This window comes from Phoca vitulina, unplaced genomic scaffold, assembly GCF_004348235.1.
Source record: "Phoca vitulina isolate PV1807 unplaced genomic scaffold, GSC_HSeal_1.0 scaffold121, whole genome shotgun sequence".
Lineage (NCBI taxonomy): Eukaryota > Metazoa > Chordata > Mammalia > Carnivora > Phocidae > Phoca > Phoca vitulina.
In genome coordinates, this window is record NW_022589824.1 from 406,557 (window position 1) to 427,914 (window position 21,358).

The window sequence follows — 21,358 nt, forward strand, 5'->3', positions numbered from 1 at the left end:
ATTCATGGACCCTCCTAAACAGCCATTTGCCACCCAGGGAGGGTCCTGCCCTGGGGCACACCCAGCGCACTTTCGGAGCTGAGCTCAGCTGGAGGCCACTGGCCACCCCTGGGACCAGAAGGCTCCCTGGGCCCTTTCTTGACAAAGGCCCATCAGGTGCCGACACACAGCCTTTTACCTGCACCCCCACTTGCTGCCCACGCAGCGGCCAGCCCCTGTGGCCACACACACAGGTCTCTGCCTGGGACCCCCCCAGCCCTGTGCACCCTTTGGTGCTGGGGTGGCTGCCCTCCGCTTCTTGGCCAGGGCAGCCGCATGGTCCCAAGTCGTGGACCCTGTCTCCGTCCTTACCAGCTGGTCTTGGGCGGAATGCATATCTCCCACAAATAGGGACAGTGCTGGGCAGGGCCCCCAGGTGAGCAGTGAGCTGGGGGCCGAGGCTTCCCCTTCCTTCCCCATGCCCCTCCCCAGCCTGCAGGGCCTGGTGCATCTGCCTCCAGACCAGACCCCAGGGAGCCCAGGCCCGCTGGGCTGGCCAGGGCAAAGCCTACAACCTAGGAACCCAGCCACAGCCTTAACTTGTATTCTCAATCTGCTCCTGCTCATCTGCTCAGGCACCTGCCACCTCTCACCTGGGCAGGCCCAGCAGCTGCTCCCAGGTCTCTCACCTCCCTACCTGGTGGTCAGAACCCTCCAAATGTGTCTCACCTGCTGCAACCAGAATAGATCCCAGCACCCCCATAGCCCGCCTCCCAGCTGTCCCCCCATGGGCTGTCCCCTGTCCTGGGGTGGCCGAGTGCCCACCTCTCCGGCCTGGGCACTGGCTGGTCCCCTCTCAGGGCTCTGTCTCCGAGCCTTTGAACTGGCTCCATGCGGCCCCCCAGGCGTTCTCAAACAGCCTGCGTCCTGCCCCTCCCCGGCAGAGCAGGGGGGCCCTCGGCCTGCCAACGGCACAGGATGGACGGGGCCAGCGAGGCCGGGGACGCTCTTCCCCGTGCAGGGGTGTGGTGGCTCGGTGCCCTCGCAGGCCTGAAGGAGGTCAGGCTGCTCCCCAGCACGAGGCTTCCCGGGGCGCCAGTGGGGGTTTCCTCCCAGCTACCCAACTTCCTGTTTTCTCAAGAAAACTTAGCAGCAGAGGCTCTGAAAAGCTCATTAAAATGCCTCCCAGGCGTCCCGGACGTCCTGGGGTCTTTACAACACTTGTCGGCTTGAGCACAGACAAAGAGAGGCAGCCGACAAGGTTCCTGTCCTCCCAGAGCTCGCTGAAGGAAAAGGCCCTGCGGCGCACTTCCCGCCACGCAGGGCAGGGGGCCCGGGGGCCTGCACGGACGGCACCCGAGGCCTGGCGGTGGGGGTCCAGGCCCTCCTCCCCGCTCCCACTCTGCTGCATGCCTGCCCTCGCGTGCACAGACGCGCACGAGGTGCAAATCTCCCGACTCGGCCCCGTGGGCTCAGGTCCCAGGGGCCTGGCCGGAGACGACCCCTCCCCGGCACTGTGGAGGTGAGGCCCAGTGTCCACCGGGCAGCTGGGCTTGGGGAGGTGCTCCTGATGGAGCTTCGTCGTGCCTGCAGCTCCAAAATACCCTGGGAGTAGCCAGCACTCCGCACCAGGAGCCACGGGAGCGCGCTAGGACAGGCCCCAAGGCCCTCCGCGCCCGCTGTACCCCGCCGAGGCCGAGGCCCCGACATGGAGCAGCCATGCCCCAGCCTGCACCACCTCCCCCGCAGCCAGACGGCCCTCAGGGCCCCCAGGCGCCCCCTCCCTGGCCCAGTCAGCAGACGGTACCCAGGTCCCAGACCCCTCTCCGATCTTAACCCTGGATACAGCTGCCCTGACCCGGCCATTTCTTCACCCAGACCTTTCTAGACGTCAGGATGGACCCAGTGGCCATCTGTGGCTGTGGACATTGCCCTCCGAAAATGGGACACCCCCGCCCCCAGCCAGGTGCAACTTCCGTGGGCGCCTCTTCCTTCATCCAGAGCCCTGTGGGAGGCCAGCCCCGGACACGGGAGGAAACGCCTGGGTCGAACAGGCGTCCCACGTGAGCCGCTCCCGTGGCCAGGCCAGTGCCAGCACTCTGCCACCTCCTGGCCCCGTGGGGGTGGGAGGAAGAGGGGGAAACGCCGCAGGTGGGGCAGTGGCGGTTGCTGCTTGCAAGGGCACAAGCCCCAAAGCACGTGGCCTCTGCTGTCCTGCCGCCAGCCAGAGACATGCTGGGTCTCGCCTGCCACGGAAGTGTCTCCCTGACAGCTGGGGGGGCTCACACACCGGCCCACGGCAGGCCTGGGGCACGGGGGACCCACCTGGCAGCGGCTGAAGATGTCTGCGTGGGTGACATGTACGTGAAAGGCTTGAGCACGGCCTTGGCCTGCTGCAGCCTTGAGGGAGCCGTCCGCCTAGAGGCAGCGCCCAGCCCCGACCTGGGCCCGGAGCTGCATGGAAGTGTGGTCGCCGAGCCGCAGGCACAGAACCCAGAACCTCTCCAGGCCCAGCTCCCCTCCCCCAGTTCAGGGGCCAAGAGTCTCCTCTCAGCCCACCCAGGCTGGGACAGCAGTGTCGGGTCAGCCCCCACTCCCATCAGCCCCACGGTGAGACCCCAAGAGGGGGTGGCCCAAGGGCCAGGCTGAGGCTCCCTTGGAAAGATGAGGCTCAGAGGTGAGCCGTCTTCGGGGCCCTCACCTGTGGTACGGCAGCCCCGATGTCAAGATGATCCTTCCCTCCTGCCTGGCAACCTGCGCAGGAGGCAGAGCGACAGGTGAGGGGCACGCTGGCGCCGGTGACTAGGGCTGTTCCTGTCCCCCCCCCGCCCCGTCTCCCCCAGGCCCCGCCCTGTCCCCCAGAGCTGCCTCTGTCTGGGACCTGAGCAGCCAGCAAGTCCTGCAGCCTGAGTCCCAGGGCATTGCCTTGTTGTATAGATTTGGTCTTAGAATCCTACAAACATTTTACATAATTGCAAACAAAATTAAAATTTAAAAAGCAATCTCTAAAAATCCAAAGAAGATGAAACAAATGAACTGCATGGAAAGAAGTATTCCAAGTGACGCGAAAGCCAGTACATTGACCGTGCATCTCCAGGGTGCTCCACAACGGACCGAAAATGAAAAAACCCTGCAGCAATCCTATTGTTGGCGATAAGACTGGCATCGTTGCTCGGAAACGTTCATGTGTGACCTGTGACAAAAACAGATGCATTATGCTGGTGTTGGGTCGGGTTCAGTTGGGAGAGGGGAGGTGTGAATTAAAACTAAGGAAATTGCACCACAGCTTCAGGCCTGCATAGAAAGCTTCACTATGAATTTCTTATACATATATATTGAAAACGATTTCATCCCTCCGGCTACCATAAAGGCCTAGAAAGAAGAACCAACCCTACAGCCAGGATCATCCTGTGCCCAGACTGGTTTCCACATAGGTGGAAAGGGGGTCAGCACCTTTCTTGAGAAATAGCTGATTCCAAGTCTGAGGCAGAAAACGCACACAACGAAGCTGGAATGTGTCGTCGTGTCAGAAAACAAAGAAGTTATCAAAATTCACAAGTGTTCTAGCAAAAGGACTCAGGATGCAACGAAAGCTCTCCCATGCTGCAGGGGGCAAAGTACCTACGGATGAGGTGCCCGCTCCAGCACGCAGAAATGCCAAACGCTCTGTCGATGTGTTCGGCTCATTTCTAAACAATCACTAGTTATCTCTGGAGAATGTGAGAGACCACTCAAAAATGTAAGAGCTAAAACTATAAAAATCTTAAAAGAAAACATGGTCATGGCATTGGATCTGGCAATGATTTCTTGGATATGACACCCAAAGCACAGACAACAAAATAAAAAATAGAAAAATTGGGCTTCCTGAGAACTAAAAACTCTTGTACATCAGAGGGCATCATCAAGAGAGTGAGAAGACAGCCCACAGAGTGAGTGAGAATATTTGCAAATCATGTGTCTGTTCAGGGATTAATATCCAGAACATATAAAGAACCCTACAACTCAACAACAAAAAAGCAAATAACCCAATTAAACATCGGCAAGGGGCTTAAATAGACATTTCTCCAAAGAAGACATACAGATGGCCAACAAGCACACGAAAAGGTGCTCAACATCACTCATCATTAGAGAAATGCAAATCAAAACCACAATGAGATACAAATTCACACCCATTAGGATAGCTTTTTTTTTTTTTTTTTTTAAGGAAAATAAGTGTTGGTAAGGATGTAGAGAAATTGGAGCCCTCAGGCATTGCTGGTTGTAATAAAATGGTATATGTACTGTGGAAAACAGTATGGTAGTTTCTCAAAAAGCTAAACATAGAATTACCATATGATCTGGCAATTCCACTTCTAGGTGTACACCTGAAAGACCTGAGAGGAGAAAACTGAACAGACAGCTGTATACCAAGGCACAGTGGCATTATCCACAAGAGCCAAAATGTGGAAAGAAGCCAAGTGTTCCAAGTGTTCATCAACAGATGACTGGGTAAACACCCCCCCAAATACACACGCACACGCACACGCACACGCACGAATTTATTCGGCTTTAAAAAGGAAGGAAATTCTGACACGTGCTACAACTCAGATGAACTCTGAAGACATCATGCTGAGTGCAACAATCTAGACACAAAAAGACAAATAGTATGTGATTCGTGTATATGAGGTATCTAGAGAAATCAAATTCATAGAGACAGAAAGTAGAATGGCGGGTGCCATGGGCTGCGGGGAAGGGGATGGAGAATGATGGTTTAATGGGGACAAAGCCTTTGTTTGGGATGATGAAAAATTTTTGGAACTGGATAGTGGGTACACAAGACTGTGAGTGCCCTTAACGTTACTAAATTGCACACTTAAATATGGTTAAAATGATCTATGTTTTGTATATTTTACTACAAAAAGTAAGAAAAAAAGCAATAAAGCAAGTGGTTACTTTGTAGTGATAACAAATATACATGCATGTGATGAATAAAAAATAAACAAACACAACTGAAGTAAATGTGAGGAAAGAACCAAATGAATGGACAGTTAAGAGAAAATACAGACTAGTTACACAGAAATGACACAGGACTGATGGCAAACGTCTCAACAGCAACGATGGACACCAAAAAAATCAATGCGTTATTTTCAAAGCTTTGTCAAACTACAATTATAAACCCACCTACATTCTCTTTCAGAAGAGAAAAGACATAGAGATTTTTCAGAGAAAAATAGACCCGATGAAAGAATGTAGGAAAAGACGTTCTTTAGCAAGAATGAGATCGCTTTTTCTTGGAGCAAGGTCTGTTGTGCATATGCACATCCACACATCATAAACTCTAAAAACCATCGAATACATAAAACAAATATGATAATGTCTAATTTGTAGATTTAAGAAAACCACATTGTGTTAAAATACTGGAAAATACTAGCAGGTAAGTTGGGAAAGGAATAAGAAAGCTGACTTGTTCTAAGATCCCCATATTAACTTTAACTTCAGACAATGTTAACTCAAATATAAATGTTAAAATTTCTAGGGTGATCTCTAAAAGAATGGAAACAGAACTTATAACTTTCAAGTTAATAGAGAGAAAAACAGAAAAAGGATAAAAAAACTAAAAGAATGTTAAGGAAAAAAGGGAAAAAATAACAGAAAAAGTAGGACCAACAGAAAGCACAAGTCAGGGTAATACAACTGAACCCAAAGTATGTCAGCAGTTACATCAAGTGTAAACAGACTAAACTAATAATTTGAAAAGCAAAGATTGTCAGACTAGACTTTTTTTTACATTCAGCTAGAAGCAATTTATAAGAGTAAAGGAAGGTTCAAAGTAAAAAGGCGAGAAATGATACACAAATACTACCCAAAGAATGCTGGAGAATGATATCAATATTAGTTAAAATAGACCTTATGGCAAAGACCATTATTAGAGTCAAAGAGGTTTACCTCATGATTGTAAAATATTTCACTCAACAGGAAGATACAAGAATTCTAAAAAATATATGCATATGCACCTAATAACACAATTTAAAAACATAGAAAGCAAATTCTGACACAACTACAAGATGAACCCACCATCCTAGGAAACTTCAGTACAGAGAATTAAGCAGAAAAATAATCAAACAAGATACAAATGATTTGAGCCACACATTAATTAAGCTTGATCTATTGAGAGTGTGTGTGTGTGAGTGAGAGAGAGAGAGAGATGGAAATGAGCATAATTGGAGGAGAATATGTATCCTTTTAAAACCCACGTGGGACATTCATAAAGAGATCCTCTACTTGGCTACAAAGCAAGTCTTCACAAATATCTAAATTGGCAGTGCATAGACTATGCTCCTTGACTACTATGTAGTTAGGTTAGAAACCCATTTTTTTTTATTAATTTTATTTGATTTTATTAATTTATTAATTTTATTAATTTATTTGACAGAGAGAGACACAGCGAGAGAGGGAACACAAGCAGGGGAAGTGGGAGAGGGAGAAGCAGGCTTCCCGCCGAGCAGGGAGCCCGATGCGGGGCTCGGTCCCAGGACCCTGGGATCATGACCTGAGCCGAAGGCAGACGCTTAACGACTGAGCCACCCAGGCGCCCTAGAAACCCATTTTTAAAAAGGTGACTAAAAAGCTCCAAAACTCCAAGCTTTCTGAAATTGAAAAACAGCCTTCTAAGGAACTCTTAAGTCAAATAAGTAATTATAATGGGTACTCAAAAATTATTAGAACTACAAAATAATAAAAGTACTACATATCAAAACTGAGGGAATGCAGTGAAAACAGTACTTCAAGAAAAAATTTATGATCTTGAATGTTTACATCATAAAATTTAAAAGGCTAAAAATTAAGGAGCTAAGCACTCCACTTGGAAATAACCCTAAGAAAGCAAAAGGAAGGAAACGATAAAGATAAGAATAGAAATTAATGAGATAGAAAACAAAAATGCAATAGGATCAACAAACCAAATACTAGTAATTTGAAAAGACTTATTAAATTGACAAATCTCAGCAAGATCAAGAAAAAAGAAGGAGCACAAGTATGCACCAGTGAGACTGGAAGTGTGAAAAAAGCTACAGACATGGCGGGACTTACACAAGGAGTACCGACAACTGTATGTATCTGGAATGTTGGGCGGGATGGACCAGAAAAAGACAGAAATTACCAAAAGTGACTCAGGAAGATGCAGACAACTAAATAATCCTATAATTATTAAAGGAAAAAGAATCATCACTAGACACTCCCTCCCCTAAAACATCAGGCCAGGAAGCCTTGCAGAAAGTCAGCCAACATTTGAGGAGAAGATAGTTCAACTATTACTCAAAGTTGCAGAAAGAGGAAAAGCTCCTCAACTTGTTTATGATGAAGCCAGAAAAGGAGGTGATGAGAAAGAACAGTCCGACGTCAGACATGCTCCTCAAGAGCCATCCAAACATCCCAAATAAGAACTTCAAACCAAAGCCAGCAATGTTGGAAAAGGGTTACATGCTCGGCCAAGACAGGTTCAACCCAGAAGTGCAAGGTTGGTCCCAAATGAAAAATGCCCACCGCCACGTTGACACATTAAAGGGAACAAGCCTCCATGGTTATCTCAGTAGCTGTGGAGATTGGTGGTGGGAGGGCTTCCTCGGCCGGCCTGGCTCTGCAGCGGCCGCCCCGCTTCAGCCCAAGGCAACGAGGCGAGGACAGCACCCCCACCGCTCCTGGGCAACACCATCTTGGAGGTCTGAGTGAACGTGACAGGAAGAGGGGAAAACCAGAAACTGGGAGGTTTGGAAAGGAAGGAAGAAAAGTGTCGCTGTTTGTGGGTGGTGCGTCCCCAAGGAGAGCCCCAAGGAGCTGACAGCCGTTGGGCAGAACTGAGGACACTTTCGTCAGGTTTCTGGGTGTGAGACCAACTCTTAGGCCAAGTTCCTGGGTGAGCTCTGGCCAACGAGGCCCAGGGGCCTGAAGCACACAGGAGAAGAGGCAGACAAACAGTCACGGGCAGAAGACTGGATAGTATACACAGGCCTCCTCCTCCCACCCGATTCACGGTCAGCGCAGCTCCGAGCGAAGCCCCACTGACCGGCTGCTTCTACAGCACTGGCCGAAGGCTCGCCCCTCTGGATGCCAAGATGAAGAATAAAGCCAGAGGCATTAAGAGAGGGGAGACGTGTGTTGAGGGTCCCCAAACCACCCCCAGTTTCACTGACTCCCCAGAAGGACTCCGCATAGAGTCATGCTCACGGCGAAGGTTCATCACGGGGAAAGGATACGGAACAAAATCAGTGCGTGGAAAAGGCATGTGGACAAGAGGCAGGGGCACGAGGGGCCCCCACGGGAGCTGCGCTGCTGTCCTGCTGTCCTGCTCCGCCCTCCGCAAGCACACGCGGCAGGGAGCGCCATCTCTCCGGGAAAGCCGCGGACGCCGGGCACCGGGGGTCCACACTGGGGCTGGGCACACAGGCACCCCCTGGCACGCACCGGGACTGCCGACTCCCAGACAGAAACCCTGCGCGCACGGTTTAGGCGTGTGAGCCACCGTCACCAGCCAGGGACTGGCCTCGCAGGCAGGCCTGGCTAAGGACCGCGTCCGGCTTGCTCAGGAACTTCCTCACAGAGCGAGGCACAGAACTGAAGGCGCTGGCAGCTAGTGAACACAGGACAAGATGCTCGACTTTGGTTAAAATACATGACGTATGATTTCACACCGGCAGGCCCAGCGAGACGGACAGCTCGGCACCAGTGGTGAACGTGACCTGTGTGTCGTTCGGACGCCCACGGCAGGAGAGCCTGGGTCTCGCTCTGTGGCTGCTCTTGGGGCACATACAGAAGCTCTCCAGTCCCTGATGTGACTGTGAGCGGGAAATGTGGCGCCCACACCCATTCCTTCCTTCGCCACTTTGCCCAGCACCGTGAAAGCAGCCAGCTGACCCCACATCCTTGTTACTCAGACCAAAATGTCCGGAGGTAGCAGACGCACGTTCACCCAGAATCTCTCCTCCTACAGGTTCTCGACCACGGGCATCCCAGGGCAGGCCACAGACTACTGGTGACCCCTCTCCCACATGAGACAGTGCTTTTCTATCTCATCGGATTAGAGGACCAAGCCAGAGGTCCCAGACCCCATTCAGAGAGCTCATCCTGAAGACCGTCCTTGGGAACCACTTCTGGCCCCAGCGTTTTCAGCTAGGGTCGCCCGGGAGGCCTCACCCATCGGAGGTGTAAGTGAGGAACTGGCTAGGCGCATCCGAAGTCCGCTGGGCAGCCCGTCGGGGGCAGACCCTGAGCCGTGGGATGGCTACGGGCACGGACTTTCTCTGCGAATTCTGGCTGCTGCCGAGGGACTGAGGGCTCGGGCTTGGTGGAGACCGGCAAGGCCCTCAGTAGCTTTTGTAAACTCATACTCTGCCCTCTGCGTAGCCACAGCCAGCCTCCTCCAGGCCACGCTTTTGAAATCAAACACTTAGTTTTAGCATCTTGCACCGTCCCACCACACTGAGAATTCCCTCCTCGCCTGACAAGGCCTCTCCCCCAGCCGACCCCGGTCCTCTCCTACTTGAGGCCCCGGGATGTGCCTCTAGCACAGAGTGAGGAGGCCTCCTTCGTCCCGGGCAGCCTGCCCGGCAAGCGATGGACACAGCACCACTGTGCTCTCTGAGCACCCGCCTCCCTGCGGGGAACACACCCCTGGCGTCCCTGGCCCTCAGCAGCAGAGCGTCCTTTCTTTTCAAGAACACGTCCGTCAGTGTATTAACATGCACGAGATGAAAGGTATAGAAGGCGGAAACTTCTTCTGTAAAACCTGCTTTTTTTTGAAGGCAGAGCTGTGTGCACGTGGCGGCGGCAGGGCAGAGGGAGAGAGAATCCCAAGCAGGTTCCATGCTCGGTGCCAAGCCAGACATGGGGCTGGACCTTCCAACCCTGAGATCATGACCTGAGCCAAAATCAAGTTAGATACATAACCGACCTGCTTTTGTACGAAACACACAATTCATGGACTCAGGAGTCTCGATGGGGAAACACATGATTTGGAAAGGTCCGGAGAGGAGGACACCAAACAGCCAAAGGTTTGCAGGAGCTCCCACTGCTGGACGTGCTCTCTCTGGAAGGTGCCCGAGGACCCTGCCCCGAGAGGACACGCCTGCTCCACCATCCAGAGTGTCTACACCAGCAAACGAGCGAAGCGGTGTGAAGCCTCCCACTCTGGAGACATGTACCAAAAACACAGAATTCCTTAAAAGCTTGGATCAAAAGGCCTACTAGAACCAAGTTAAAGGGACTTTGGAAACGATGGCTGACATCGGTCCATGACATGGGTCCATGAAACCACAGGGAGGGTCCGGTCTGGCTCACCCCTCCACCGGTGTGCGGCACGGAGAATGAGCACCCACAAATGCTGCTTCCTGAGCCCCCAGGAACTGTGAGGTTCGTGTGTTTTTAGTCCCGTGTGGTTCGGCTTCACTTTCCAGACCCTGCTTCTGTCTCATACCTTCAAGGCCTTCCACTCGCAGCCCTCCAAGGCCGGGCAGGCTTCTCTCGGGATGCCCCCACCCCCCCGAGCCTTCTGCGTCTGCAGCCATCGGCTACGAGCCTAAACACAGCTCTGCGGTGGGCTGGTCCCGCTGGCTCCATGGGCTCCCTGCTCAGGGCTCACGCCAAAATCTGGGTGCGGGCAGCTTCGCTCTGGGGACGGCCAGGCTCACGAGGTGCTGGCAGGATCCAGCCCCCTGCTCGACGTGGGTCTCAGGCCGCACCCACACACCGCTCCTTCCTGCGCTCTGGATCTGCTCCTGCGTTCTGTTTCTGCTCGACAGGCTCATGTGGTGACACTGGGCCCACCCGAGAGTCACTTAAAATAATCTCTGTATTTTAAGGTCACTTGATTAGTAAATTACATCTTTAAATCCCATTTGCCCTGCAATGTAACAAGTCACAGGTGCAACATAGGGGGGTAAGGAGCAGGGGAGCCAAACCCTGCCTCTCGTTTGCTGGGGACCCCATGCACTCCCCAGTGGGAAGGCACCTCCTCCCTGGCTCCTGAATCCCCTGACCCAAGAGGCCTGGTCTGGAGTCCCCGAGAAGCCAGGCTGGCCACCTTGGTCTCAGCCCCCCACAGGCTAAAAACAGCCTTGGTTGGGAAGCAGGTGTTTTGTACAGGGACAGCGGCCAGGGCCAACCTTGGCACAACCACCTCCTCCCCTGGACGCCAGGACCCGGCCTCCGGGAGAGGCGGCCGCGAGGGGCCAGAGATGGGGGAGAGAGCCAACATCCTGTCATGGATGCCAGGGGCCGGCACAGGAGGCCCTCCCTCCTGCAGCCTCAGCACCCGGGGAGAAGGGGTGGGGGGGACAGCACAGGGCAGGTCCCCGCGATTCTTCTGGCTTCAGCTTCCTCCGTAGTGGGGGGTGGCACGAAGAATACCACCCACGTGTGCTGGAGGGTCGGGGAGCCTGGGCCCGTGCAGCCAGACAAACCCCACTGCCCCGCAGTCTCGGGCCGAGGCCCGCCATCTGGTGAGGCAGGGGACCCTTTCTCAGAAGAATGTTTGCAAATGCATAAAAGAAACCACATATTAACAACAAAAATGACACGGCAGCCAGTCTGTCCCACTCACAGCAGTGCCCCTGGAAGCCGCCCAGGTGACCGTCCTTCGCGGTGGGGGCGGGGGGACACTGCTGTGGTCCACCTGCAAACAGAACGCTATCGGGTCTTAAAAAGGAGTGGAGCACGAACACAGACTCCAAGGACCGTGAGCCCAGAAAGCACGGCGCTGAGTGAAGGAGGCCAGCCATCCAGAACAGAGCCCCCACAATGGCCGGGGGCCGGGCGGGGGGACGACAGCGATGGAAACGTCACATGACGTGGGAGCGCACGAGAAGCCCGTGAATGGTGCGCCTGGACGGGTGAGCTGTGTGTGATTCCGCCTGCACACGCCTGTGGAGGAGCTTTCCATCCACGTTCAAACCCCTGCATTCTGAGACCCCCCCACTCAGACTTTCTCCGTGGCCCCCGGCAGCTGGTGTCCCCACAGGCAGGGCCCTGCCGCGGCCCTGAGCGGGGCCTCCTTCCATGCAGTGTCTCCACAGGACAAGGGGGTGAGGGTAGGGGCAGGCCCACCCCCAAAGGAGCCGAGAGGGTTCCCGCCCACAGACCCCAGGGGCAGGGCAGCCATAAACATCTCTGTCCTTGGACCCAGGGAGACAGAAGGGCCCCGAGCCCCGGGAGGTGGGCACAAAACCCCGCCACGCTCTCCTCCACGGCCCTGCGGTGTCCTCGCCGGCACCCAGCCCTTGCAGCCTGTGGTCGCACCGCACGCGGAAGGCCCCGGCCGGGACCTCGGGGGGTGTCCTCCTTCTCCGCCACAGGCACCTGCTACCCGGCTTGGCTCAGCAGCCCGCGGCCCCCTCACCCCACCCTGGTCTTGATGGGGAGTGAGAGCCCTGAGGGCCGACCTTTAAAGAGAATCAGGAGCAGTATGTGGTCAGTGTAGAAAGCAACAGAAAAACAGACCAACAAGATGATACCCGACGGCTCACACTGGGCCCCAGCAGGGCCTCCACAGGTCTCCTTGGGGTAGGGGTGGGGGTGGGCTCAGGCTCATGGCTCATGCCAGGTACTACCCTGGACCTCGGTGGGGGCACGTCAGGCCTGCTGGCAGGAGACGGCTGGGGACTTCTCGTCCTCAGGACTCTAACCTGTGGCCCTGCTTCCTTCTCTCCAGGGGGAGGGACCCGGGCCCTCTTGGAAGCTGCTGGCCTCCCCCAGCCCAGGCCTCCTCCCCTGTAAGGTCCTCGTTTTAAGGACAGTGATCCTCCTCCCTGGGAAGTCAGGTGCAGGGACCCTGAGGGGCTTCGCTCACCTGCCAGGCCAAGACTGAGGCCTCCTGCAGGCTGGGCGGCTCCTGGGCCCCTGGTCTCTCGCTGCACCCTGGCCTCAGGCTCCTGGCCAGGTCCTCAGACGGGTAGAAGCTGGAGGCTCTCTGCACAGAGCCTGGTACACCTCCAGCAGGCGGTAGGCGTCGGCAGCTGGGGGGGCATGGGTCAGCCTCAGCCTCCAGGGTGGGGGGCACGGGGGCGAGGGGGTGCGCACCTGCATAAACCGGCTGCCCCCGCTCAGCGGCCGCCGGTCCCAGGTAGAGAGCTGCTGTGCCTTGTCCAGGGCCTTGCCCAGCACCTGCTGCACCGGGAGGCTGAGGCCCCGCAGCCCCTGGCCTCACCCCTGCCTAGAGCTGGCTTGTCCAACACCCACATCTGCCAAGACAGAGCCCCTCGGGGGTGACGGGCCTGCCCTGGGGAAGGCACCTGCGCACAGAAGGAAGGGCACAGATGGTCTAGGCAGGCAGGTGCAGGGGGACTCAGGGCCACGGTGGCCTGCCCACGGGGGTCAGCTCTGGGGCTAACATCTCAGCCCCCAAAGGTGTGGCTGAGAACTCAGAGGGGCCCAAAGCAGGGCTGGTTCTGGGGAAAGTGTGGGGACACGTGGTGACACCCCCTCCCTGGGGGGCCCTGGTGACCTGAGTAACCCAAAGGTGCTCCAAGGCCACGAGCACATCCTGACCCTAGACACCAGCCAGCCTGTGGTGAAGGCCCCCGGCTGGCAGGGGGCATCACTGTGCAGGCAGCTCGGCAGACAAGGGAGGGGCCCCGTCCCCGTCCCCGTCCCCCTCGAGCTGACCTGCCTGTGCACCGGCAGCAGGTCTAGACCGCCCCGCAGCTGCTTCTCCACGTGAGCCAGGGCGGGGCAGGAAGCCCCCAGGCTCCGACGGTCCCCCGCCATCCCATAACCTGCAGGGAGGGCCATCAGCGTGACAGGCACCTGAGGCAGGGGCCCTGACCTCGCCCCAGCACCCTCCCCCTGGGTGGGCAGGGGCTGTGCTCACCCAACTTAGTGACGGAGGGGTCCGAGAGCAGCTGGGACACCAGCCTGGAGAAGGCCTGGGACACCTGCCCTCCCGTTGGCCGTGAGAGCACAGGCAGGTCCAGCAGGAACACACGGCCCTCCGCTGCCACCTGCATGATGGATGCCTGGGGCCGGCCCCCTGTGCCAAATGAGGGTCGCCACTCCAGGTCCACACCGACCACCTGGCCGGGCTGTAGAGAGCTGGGATGAGCAGGGGAGGCCCATCCAGGGGCTGCAGGCCTGTGGCCGAGGGCATGGCCTCCCTGACCCCCCTGAGGGTGAAGCCGAGGGGAGGCAGTTTCTGTTGGGGGGGCCTGACCAGTCCTGTGGGCTCCTACGGGGCCGGGGCTGCGCCTGGCCCCTGCCTGCCCCTTGTTCCACACAGAAGGGGTCAAAGGACTCCTTCTGGCCTTCTCGGGCCCGGAGCCCAGCCATAGCACAGGTGTGGTGCTGCTGCCGGGGGGCGGGGCGGTGCCAAATGTCTGTGGGCAGGTGCCCGATGCTTGCACCTTAGGCCTGGAGTCTTCAAAATGGGCTGGTATAGGTGCCCTGCTCTGCGGGGGTGTCTGGGGCACGGTGGGATGGAGAGCCAAGCCCGGTGGGTCCTGGTGTGGACAGAGCCCCTGGAGCAGCCCCCCACCTGCCGGAGCTCCTCCTCGTGCCTGGCCAGGTCCCAGGAGGCCAGGAAGAGCATGTCCGCCCCGGCGATGGGCAGCTGGTAGTAATCATCCCTCCGGTCTTGGAAAGGCACCTCAGCCGTCCTAGGTTGGAGCTGTGGCACCCCCACGCCCTGGGTCCCTGGTGCCCTCCCCCAGCCCAACACTTCCCGGCCTGGCCAGGCCCCGCGCAGACCTCCGAGAGGCAGGGGAGCTCTGAGGGCGCTTGGTGGGCTGGCGTCTGCAGGGGCCTTGCTGCTCGCTCCACCTTGCCCGAACTGCTGACATATGCGACTCATGGGGCCGCTTGCCAAGGGACGGGGGCCCAAGCGCCTGTCCCCCTCGCCAGCCTCCCGAGCCTGGGCGCCGCCGCTCCTGGAGTTTGAGCTGGCGGAGCTGGCGTGGCTGGCAGCCGCTCCTCGGGCAGCGAGAGGTCCAGGGCGCCTCGTTGTCAGGAGAGGCCAGCAGCTGCCGCAGCCCCGGCTGCAGTCACTCGTGCTGGCCCACAGGCCCTGCGGGGCACACGGGATGGGCTGTGCGGCCTGGCTCTGCCCCGAGGGGGTGCAGACAGTTCCCCCGGCCCGCGCCTCCCCCCAGGCCTCGCAAGCCCCAGAACGGGAGGCTGTGCCCTGAAGGAAGGCCACAGATGCTCCCACGACTGAGGCTCTGTGCCGACCGCGCTGCCGAGCGAGGGCCCCCCACGTGGTCCGGTTGGAGGGCCGCTGTCCTGTGTCCACAGCCCAGCCCAGCGGCCCTGCCCCCCAGACCCGAGACCAGCCCTGTCCTTCTAGAACATTGCCTGACCCTGCTCCTTCTCCACCCTTGCGTGCTGCGGCCTGCTCCTGACCCTCGGGCTGCCCCTCAGGTCTCCTCGCCCCTGCCCTCGCGGCCGGCCAACATTCTCAGGGGAAGGTGGGGCCGTGGGACACTCCTGAGCCCACAGTCCAGAGAGTGGACACGGGCGAGCAGCCCTCGGAGTGGCAGTGAACGTGGGGGGCCTCACGAGGCTGTCTCCCACACCAGGGCCCAGCACAGGTGTCCCGCCCGTCAGCTCAGCCTCAGGACACCCACAGCAAGGCCCGGCCCCCGGCACCACCGGGTCCCACAGGAGGGTTTCGGTCCTGGCTGAGTCCTGAGTCCATGAGGTCGTCGCCTGCTGTAACTCGGGTGGGCCGGGAGTCGGAGCCTCTTGCCCTCCTGATCCCTGGCCCCCGAGGCCTCTGTGCGCTCTCAGCAGCCCCTGCCGGCTGACAGGCAGGGCCCCCTCCCAGACGACTCTGTCCCCCCAGTAGCCTCAGGCCATCCGCTTCCCGCAGGCCGCGGGTTCCCACGTGGACGACAATATGTGGAAGCCCCTCCACATTCTTCAGGATGTCCGCTGCCCTTCCGGCTGCCTCGGCCTTGGCACCCAGGGGGGACCAGCCTTCCGGGCCTTCCCTGGGGGTCCACGTTCCTCTCCGGTGACTCACCACCCACCCCACACACCCATTACTCCAGGGGTGGCTCGGCGCTGCCCCCCGCTGGATGCCACTCAAGACACCAGAAGCCAGACTACTCATCAGGGAGGGAAGGGCCCCCCACTCCACGAACTGGCCCACAGTTCCATGCCCGTTGCACCTGGGAGCCCACACACCCCCACCTTCTTCCCAGGCTGCTTCACCCAGGGCTGGGGACAGCTCTGTGCCCATGATGAGCCACACCTCCAGCTCAGGCCTGAGGGACAGAAGCTACTAGATGGTCCTGTCCAGGCTGCCGTCCTGATGGGCTCTGCAGCCCCCAGGCCCAGGAGTGGTCTTGCAGTTCAACCCCCTCTATGCCCCTGCATCACCCCAAGGGGCAGCTGCCTCCTTCTAGGGGCCTGGGCTCACCCCCCACCCTGCCTCAGGGGGCACAGAGCCATGGGCGAGGACCGTGCTCAGAGATGGTCTAGAACATTCCCTTGGTGCACACGTGGAACCCCCAGCACACCGCACCTCCTCCGTCGCCTGGGGGCTCTGTACACAGGGCTGAAGGAGGGTCCAGGCCCCCAGCCGCTCTGGCCCTGCCTCACCCGGGTGGGGCCCTCACACAAAGCCGACCCTCAGCATGTGCCTCTTGCACCTTCTGAGCGGGGTGGCAGACCTGAGGCTCTGTGGCTGGTTCCTCGTCACGGTGTGGCATTTATGCCAGGAGCAGCCCTTTCTCTACACCATCTTCTCCCCAACCTGCCAGGGACACCAGAGGAACTGACCCAGCTCGTGGGCCAACGTGAAAGCTGTCTGGGCCGCGGCACGCACCCGTGAGTACGCACCACATGCCCAGTCCATATGTGTGCACGCACTCTCCCAGGGCCACTCGTCCCCCTAGGTCCTCACCCAGGTCTCCAGGGAACGCCACAGCACGCAGGGCCCTGCAGACTCACCTGCACGTGGCCAGTCCGGTTCTCCCGAGACAGGCTTCTCTGCAAGAGCGAGCACCAAGGGACCTTTTCTAGCGACAACTCTAGAAGCTGGAGGGACAGCCTCACCCGGAGCACCCCTCCCGCCACGGCCCGGGCTCGGGGCTCTAAGCAGGGCACACGCACCTCCACACCACGAACCACTCACAGCACAGACGGTGCAGGGCGGCCAGGCGCTGCTGAGTGACAGCGCGGGGACACAGCGCGGCTGAAAGACAGCAGAGCCCGGTGGGGCAGGGGCTCCACCCCACACTCTCCCCCACCTCAAGCCTCTCTTGGGGTCTGCCGGAGCCCCTCTCTCTGCACCGGGACAAGGGACACCAGCCCCGTCTCCCCAGGCTCCAGTCCACATTCTCCAGGGCAGGACCCTCCGGACGGTGCGTTTGCTTCCTGTCCGTCTCCCACTGGAATGCGAATCCTTCAGGAAGAGGCCATCTTGCTCACATGTTGACAGACTGATGCTTACTCGTCGGCCTCGCTCCCAGGAAGGGCACCCACCCGCCCACCCGCCCGCCCGTCCAGCCATCTGGTTGCTGCCCCTCCCTCCCGGGGCCAGCTGTCCTTGAAGCCTGGCGGTGCGGCTGGGACAGTGAGGGGTCCGGTCTTCTAAGGACCTGGCCAGGACCCTGCGCTCTCCACACGGGCGGCTGCTCCACGAGCACCCGCACCCAGCACCGGGGAGCACGCTTGTTGCAAGGCCGCTGTCCACCCACAGCGGAGGTCAGTGCTGCCCAGAGGTTGGCCAGAGACTCTCCCTCCTCCTTCCTGCCCGGGACCTGAGGGCTCCGGACCCCAGGAGGCCGCTCAGGAATCTGGGACAACACTGCAGGCGAGGGGGACAAAGCCTGAGGAAGGGAGGGACGAACCGGCGAGCCACGCGGGGAAGAAGGAGCTCAGAGTGGCCAGCGTGTTCTTGGAGCACCGTTCCCACGCAGAGCTGCAGACAGAAACCTGCTTCTCGGCCGTTTCTACACTTTGAAGCGTCACTTTGCCAGTGGGATACTTTGTCCAAAAGCCTCACCCCCACAGGTGGAGCTCAGCCCTGGTCAGACCCGAGCGCAAATCCTTAAAGGAAAAGGCCCGGGTAGAGCAGGCCCGACCTCCTGACACACACTGAACATCTGGAAATGCCACACAACCCAGTGTCCTGCAGACTCATCTGTGCTACGAGGCCTTGGGGGGCTCCACGTGGGACCCAGGCCTGGGGGGGGCTTGTGGGGAGCTCAGGGTGGACAGGCAAGCAGAGCTCCCCGGCCCTCCTTCTGGGCCTAATGTCAGTCCGTGGAGCCCCACAGCGGGGATGGTGGATGCACAGCGAGGACTGCCGACGGGCAAAGGGACAGTGCTGTGACCCTGAGGCCTCCTGGCCAAGACACACCCCTGGAGCCAGCTGGGGAGCCTGCAGGGGGGGCCTGGCAGCACACGGCCGTGCAGAACGGGAGACCCAGCTGGGTGGCTGTCCTCCCCACTCCCAAACGGGGCCAAGGAGCTAGGCACCCCTAGAAAACACCTGCCCCTACCCTCCTGTCCCACAGCCCGTCAGACTCCACATGCTGCCTGGGGGACGACCCCATTGTTCAAGGGGTGTCTGGATACCAGATCTGCTCCTGCCTCACACTCAGCTGAGACCTGTGGGGTGGGGTGGACCCTCACGGGGGACACACCCTGAACTGGGGGTGCTGGGCTAAGGCTGGCCCAACACCCCCAAAGACTCTTCTGGCCCCAAGCCCTGGGCCCACCACGGCCATGACCTGACCCTGAAGTGGGGACCCTGGGGGTCAACAAACGGCACGGCAGGGCTGCTGGAAGGAAAGACGGCCCCACCCAGAGCCCGCATCCTCAGACCTCCACACAGCCTGCCCCTCACGGTCCGGAGTCCTGGGTGGGGAGAGCCTCACAGCGGCCGCCATGGACTCGGCGCATGATTCTGTGCTGAGAGCCCCCGGAGCCTCACCTGCAGGCAGCTGAACTCTGTGCCCGCCCCACGTTCCCACCGGGTGATGCCAGCAGGGCTCCCCACCCAGCACCCACGGACGGCATGCAGGTGACCTCAGAGGACCTGTGCCAGCGATGCGGGTCCCCACGGGGGGCCACTCCTTAGTGTCAGCCCAGTGCTCTAGTCCTCCAAATGCAGGGGCAGGTGACCCACCTTACACGCCCCTGTCCCTCAGGCCCTGGCACCCCAGAGGTCTTTGCCGCTGGGACCCTCCTTGGAGCTTCTGCCCCTAACACTCCACTCTTGGTTTTACTCTGCAGCTGGTGGAGGCTCCTTCCTATAGCTGCTTCCCCGGGGTCTCAGGGGTCCCACCAGTCGGCCGGTCCTCTTAGGCCAGGCTCAGGGCTTCAGGGGGAGCCCCAGCCACCGCCAGGACAGCCAGCAGCTCCCTGCTCCTCGCTGACCCTGACCTGCCCCGACACCGGCCTGCAGGCGTCCACATACCCTTGCTTTTCCCATCTATGCTCCTAGTGCCGCCCGAGGGGCTGTTTAAAGTCATGAATCAAAGCCTCTTGGTGATGTGCTTCTGTCTTTGCAAAAGCCCCAAATATTGCCCTCTTTTCTGGAGGCAGGCACCTTCATCCAAGGGCCAGAGAATCTGCGTAATTTCTCAAGGGTGCCAGACACAAACATGATGACAATTAAGCCTCCGAGTGACACAGAGAAACAGATGCTGACCAGAGATGGTGCGGAAATGTGGATACAAACCATAAAACAACCGTGGGCAAGACATTCAAAGAAAGAGAAGACAAAATCAGAAATACGTTCAAGCATCAAGAAGCCGCCCAAAGTGAGACAGCAGATCTGAAAAAGACCGCATTACAACTTCTGGAGCTGAAGATACAACAATCAAAAAACATAAATGATGGATGTGATTTGTAGTTTGTTGGACACAGACGAGGAGAGGCTTAGTGAAGCGGGAAAGAGCAGAAGTCATCCGAACACACAACGAAGGGGACACTGGAGGCGGGGGGAGAAGATCAACACACAGTCAGGGGCCCAGAGAACAGCGGAAGAAAGCAGGAGATGTGATGTGTGAGATCATGACTTAGAATTTTCCAGAACCGACTGAAGACAGCAATCCAGATTCAAAAAGCCCAACACATACCAAGGAAGATAAATACAAAGAAATCTATAACTAATCTCCTCACAGTGAGACCACAGAACATCAAAGACAAAGAGATTATCCTAAAAAATAGCCAAAGGAAAAAAAAGATTGCTTTCAGAGACAAGAAGGTAGATTTCTTCATAATACGTTTCAACCCAAAGGACTGACGTTATACAAGGCATGATCTCCGATCACGATGAGATTGAGCCCACACCAGAAAAATAACTAAAAATGGCAAACAGCTTGGAAATTAAGAAATACATTTCTAATTAACCCATGGGTAAAGAAAAACTTATAATAGAAATTAGAAAATACCTTGAGCTGCACAATAATAGAAATAATATATATTGAAACTTGGGGAATATTTTAAGAAGAAAGAAGGCTTAAAATTTAATTTGGTGGGCTGGGGAGGGCAAACAACAGAGAGGACCAAAAAGCCAAAAGCAGGTAACAAAAGCAAAAATCAACAAGTGGCATTCCTTCAAACTACAAATTAGTTTCTGCACAACAAAGAAACAATCAACAAAATGAAAAGGTGACCTATGGAGTGGGAAAAAACATTTGCAAACCACATATCTGATAAAGGGTGAGTATTCAAAATATGTAAGAAACTCATGTAACTCAATAGCAAAAAGAATCCCAAATAACCTAATTTAAAAATGGGCAGAGGAACTGAAAAGACATTTTCCAAAGAAGACATCCAAATGGCCAGCAGGTATCTGAAATGGTCCAAGACATCACTAATGATCAGGGAGATGCAAATCAGAATGGCTATCCTTCGACAAAAGACAGGAACTGAGAGGAGAGGGGAGGGGGGAGGGGGCAGGGGAAGGGGGAGGAGAGGAGCACCGGCCCCTACTCCCAGGGGTCACTGCAGGTGGGCAGAGGGGCTTGCAGACCTCAGTCCGCTGCTCAGTGCCCAGGGTCCGTGATGGTGGGCAGGTGACGCAGGAGGGGGGTCGGGGGATCCTGGCCGCCCCGGGGCACGCAGGGTGTGGGGGCCCCGCTCACCTGGTCCAGGCCCTGCTGTCCAGCAGGCTCAGGACCTGCGACATAGCGCTCTGGGACCCAGCCTCTCCAGCCTCAAGGAGGTCACCTGTGGGTGTCTGCAGGGAGAGAGACACGGCTTTTTAACTTAATACACGTAAGACTTATTTTCGTCAAAGTCACACACACAGAGTTGAAAACTCAGGTAATTCTAGGAGGCCTGTGGAAAGAGCGGCACGTCACCGCGTCCCAGCACGCTCCAGACCCTCACACATCAATTCCGTCACAGCCAGTATTTGCCTCTGTGTTTCCAAGGAACATACTTGTGCGTGACCTCT

General features: G+C 57.4%; 1 protein-coding gene across 1 annotated transcript in view; it reads right to left on the reverse strand.

Annotated features, from left to right (window-relative positions):
- Positions 1-21,358, reverse strand: part of EXD3 (exonuclease 3'-5' domain containing 3) — a 52,445-nt gene that overhangs the window by 15,231 nt on the left and 15,856 nt on the right. The window contains 12 exon segments of the mRNA XM_032398861.1: positions 2,305-2,435; positions 2,682-2,733; positions 12,797-12,909; positions 12,912-12,962; positions 13,027-13,050; positions 13,053-13,143; positions 13,612-13,721; positions 13,817-14,027; positions 14,477-14,597; positions 16,894-16,932; positions 17,056-17,137; positions 21,087-21,139. Coding sequence (XP_032254752.1) covers positions 2,305-2,435; positions 2,682-2,733; positions 12,797-12,909; positions 12,912-12,962; positions 13,027-13,050; positions 13,053-13,143; positions 13,612-13,721; positions 13,817-14,027; positions 14,477-14,597; positions 16,894-16,932; positions 17,056-17,137; positions 21,087-21,139 — 1,078 coding nt within the window.